Raw genomic sequence first — 4,402 nt, forward strand, 5'->3', positions numbered from 1 at the left:
ATATAAATGGGAAGGTGAACCATCCTAGTGTCCCCAAGGGACAGTGGGCATTGGGAGAACTTCTGGAAAGCAAGGAGTTTTTAATTTAGAAAAGATATCTCAGCATTGCTTTGAAAACAGGAGGATGTTTCTAACTGTTGGTAGAATTCAGTGAAATCATAAGAGCCTAGAAAGTAGGAAAATCAGTTCAAACATTATCACCACCTGCAACGATAGAAACTCAGAGGATTCTCATCACAATGGAATACTTATTTCTTACAGAAAAAGATTCTTGGCATCACCCTCTTGAAGGCCTCCTTCATATCTTTATTTCTAAGGCTGTAGATAAGGGGGTTCAGCATAGGTATTATGATCCCATAGAAAAGGGAAACCATCTTTCCCCAGTCCTTCGAGGTGGATGAAGGTGGTTGTAGATACATGTAGATGGCTGTACCAAAAAAGAGAGACACCACAACCATGTGGGACCCACATGTCCCAAAAGCTTTCTGTCGTCCTTCTGCTGACCTGATTCTCAATACTGCTTGAGCTATAAAGCCATAGGAAATGAGGATCAATGTCACTGGGATTAGCAGAATTAATACACTAAAGAAAAAGAGATCAGCCTCAATAGGTTTTGTATCAGCACACGACAACTTGAGAAGGGCAGGCACCTCACAGAAAAAGTGGTCCACTTCCTGACGACCACAGCGTGGCATGTTAAGAGTCAAGGAAGACTGCAACACCGAATTACCAAAGCCAGTGAACCACGAGAAGGCTACCACCCTTAAGCAGAACCAATGATTCATAATAACTACATAATGCAGGGGTTTGCAGACCGCTACATATCTGTCAAAGGACATGACAGCCAGGAGGAGACACTCAGTAGCTCCCAGGGCCAGGAAGATGATGAGCTGTGCCACACAGCCACCGTAGCTGATGGTCTTTTTGTTGCGACAAATATTTGTCAACATATGAGGGACTGTGCTTGTGGTATAGCACAGATCTAAGATGGAGAGATTAGTGAGGAAGAAATACATGGGTGTATGAAGTTTGGGATCCAGAATGCACACCGTCATGATGGACACATTGCCAAAGATGGTGAATGTATATGATATTAATAGAAGCACAAACAGGGGCATTTGTAGCCAGGGTCTGTCTGAGAAGCCAAGTAGTATAAACTCTCTTGGGGAGCTCTCGTTAGCCCAATTCATGGTGACTCACTTATATTTCTTCCTACAAATATAAAATAGACAGTAGTCAGTAGATAATTATTGAATACTCTTATTGAAACTGAACTAAATTATAATGAATGATTCAACATCAAACACAACTTATAGTAATCCTAAGTTGCTATAAATTTATAGTTTGTGAAATACAGTATGATTCTCTTAAGTTAGAAAGTAGTTCTGTCTTAGCAGTTATGTTTAACTTACTTTATGAGGTAAATCATTACTTTTGAATGACAAAGTATATAAACTTTTATGCATGGAGCACAGAAAATTTTTAATGCCAAAGACATTTCTAGTCTTCTCCCTTTTGTTACATGTGTACAATGTATCTTCAGGTGTACATTAGATTCTGCTGTACAATATAGTGATTGACACTTCCACACACTTGTGCTCATCAGAGCAGGTACACTGTTTAGTCCCCATATCAGATCATCACCTGATAATCTAATCATTGCTTGACTGAGATGTGGCAGACACAAGAAATAGATGTGATCTGCATTTTATTGCTATTAGGACTCAGCATGAATATGCTTCATACCCAGTAGTGGTGAGCCCAAGACTCAAAGCAAGAACCTAAAGCCCATTTTTTTCTATACCATAGCTCCCCCTGAGTATACAAAGAACACAGCAAGACTGATCAAAGAACACATGGCAGTGCTTATCCACCAAACAGAACAGCAAGACTCAAATAATGAAGTTGATTTTCCTCACTGTGTAGAAATTATCAGTTAAGTTAATGACACAATCCAAATGCACCTAAGTTTCTCAATCTGCTTTGTGTTTTTTAAATTCAGGGTCAATACTCTGGTTTCTCTTCAGATCATATAAATCTTTTGCCTTTTAAATTCAGGGTCATTAATAGGACTTACACAATTTGGATTCATAAGCATAGACATAGTGAATGCCGCTAGACAGAGAATAGGACACTGTAAAGAGGGTAACATGAGAAGGACAGACCTACCTCACACTGGGTGGAAATGATTTTACAGCAGGAGGGGCACTGGCCGCCGTGCACCTCCAGAGGCATGCGTAAAGAAGGCGTGAAGAATTTAACTCCTTCCATTATATGTGCATTCAATTTCAGCATTTTAGCTACAGATGTACACTATTCCTTGGTAAATAACAGCAAAACACCTTCAGTAGAAAAATGCAAGATGAAATGAGATTTGACTTTTGTTTGGTTTACATGTAAATTTGATTTTTTCGCAGGATAAATGATGATACATAAAGATAAAAGATAAGTGCCAGATGGAAAAAATATGTGGTGTTTTTGGCAAGAAGAATGACTATATTAAAACATACAGAATTGCTACAGAATAATATTACAAGACCAAAAATCCAATTAAAAGTGAGCAGTTAAATGATCAATTGGGGAAGAAAAAAATACAGCAAATTTTAAAAGAGAAAAGATATATGATTTTTCTATCAATAAAAAAACAAAAATCAGTGGCGCCTGGGTGGCTTAGTCGGTTAAGCGTCCGACTTTCACTTAGGTCATGATCTCGCGGTTCGTGGGTTCAGGCCCCGCGTCGGGCTCTGTGCTGACAGCCAGCTCAGAGCCTGGAGTCTGTTTCCAATTCTGTGTCTCCCTCTCTCTCTGACCCTCCCCTGCTCACGCTGTCTCTCTCTCCTAGAAATAAATAAAAACACTGAAAAAAATTTAAAAAAAAACAAAAATCAAAATAACCAGGAAATGTCACATTGTCTACTCATTTGGTAATGTTAGAAGAAAAATACCTTTAAAAGTTAGCTGTTAGAGGGGTGCCTGGGTGGCTCTGTGGGTTAAGCGTCCGACTTTGGTTTAGGTCATGATCTCACGGTTTGTGGGTTCGGGCCCCATGTCGGGCTCTGTGCTGACAGCTAGCTCAGAGCCTGTTTCGGATTCTGTGTCTCCCTCTCTCTCTGACCCTCCCCTTCTCATGCTGTCTCTCTCTCTCAGAAATAAATACAACATTAAAAAAATAAAGGAACACAGCCTTTGGATGTACAACCTGCCCACATATATTCTCAGCCATGCAATGGTGAGCACAGGGCAAACATCTTCATGGCACATTTAGAACAAATCGCTCTACTGATAATAAGAGATCCTGTGAAAGTCAAATGAGGCAGTGCTCACGTCAAAAGTCAGGTCGGTGCTGGAGACAGCAAGCTTCACTGAGTGTGAGCTACTCATCGCTTAGAGTATCACTGATATCCATCATTTGCATTAATCATTAACATCATAGTGGGTCTTGGTGTTGGTATGTGTATCTTGGCCTGGTATGTGTATCAGAAGACAGACAACTGAATTACTGTTGGTGGTGTCAACACTTATTGTAAGTTCATAATTTTATAACATGAAATGATTAAACATATATGTCACTTTTTCTTTGCGTCTAGCGTAATACTGAGAACATGGTTTCCAGTAAATGGAAGTCAAGTCAATGGTTAGTCGCAGGTACTGGCTTATCTGAAGGGGGAGGGCTGTAAGAGGACTCTACACAGCAGCTGTATTTTCTCTAATTTTCACGTCTTCTGTTCTACCCAATTGTAATATGTCAGTGGGATCTGCTCATTCCGATTGCTCTTTTCTGTTATCAGAAAAGTGAACTCACCTCTTGACAAGCACACGTTCATTTCATTGTCATCTCATCTCTTTCCTATTCATATATCTTGCAGTAATTAAAAGAAACTTTAAATACCACTAATTCTTTTTTTTTCTCTTAAAAACATCCCGCTGACAGTTCTAATGCATGGGACAAGATGATTAAAAGTGCATTTTGAAGGGTGAAATGATAACCAGGGTTGTTTGAATCACTGAAAATACTTGACATCTACTTTAAGATTCCTAGGAAACAAACTGAACAGTGATTACTTACCCGGAAGAAGGACATGGCTGAGGTGAGCAAGGGACAGAATTCCCTGCTGCAGCCATTACTCACCTTCCATCTGAGTGTCAGAGAGATGCCCCTGCCTTTCTGTGTGCATGTTTCAGAAAAGGTTGATAAATGCAGAGCCTCTTTGAGCTGTCAACCCTTGTGACATTCTTATTCAACCATCGTTTCCCCACAGATCGGAATGATATTAGCATCCAACCTGGGCTGCATCACAAACATAGAATATGAGAAGAGTCCTTAGGATAAAATAAACATGGGTTATAGGTATGTGGTTCAGTCACTGGGGCATATGTTTGATTGACTCTGGCTCTGCTCACC

The 4,402-nt window shown here is 40.0% G+C and overlaps 1 protein-coding gene across 1 annotated transcript; it reads right to left on the minus strand.

Annotated features, from left to right (window-relative positions):
- Positions 1-248: 248 nt before the first annotated feature.
- Positions 249-2,214, minus strand: LOC120226776 (putative olfactory receptor 2B3). Its single transcript, XM_039224941.1, has 2 exons — positions 2,170-2,214; positions 249-1,212 (listed from the first exon to the last, which is right to left on the minus strand). Exon 2 carries the CDS (start codon positions 1,188-1,190, stop codon positions 249-251), a length of 942 nt encoding a protein of 313 aa, XP_039080872.1. The 5' UTR covers positions 1,191-1,212; positions 2,170-2,214.
- Between the last annotated feature and the right edge of the window lie 2,188 nt (positions 2,215-4,402).

This window comes from Hyaena hyaena, unplaced genomic scaffold (genome assembly GCF_003009895.1).
Source record: "Hyaena hyaena isolate Hyena2069 unplaced genomic scaffold, ASM300989v1 scaffold_1842, whole genome shotgun sequence".
In the NCBI taxonomy this organism is placed as follows: domain Eukaryota; kingdom Metazoa; phylum Chordata; class Mammalia; order Carnivora; family Hyaenidae; genus Hyaena; species Hyaena hyaena.

Coding starts and splice junctions, on each gene's coding strand:
- LOC120226776 (XM_039224941.1), bottom strand. CDS start 1,190: ATGAATTGGGCTAACGAGAGCTCCCCAAGAGAGTTTATACTACTTGGC.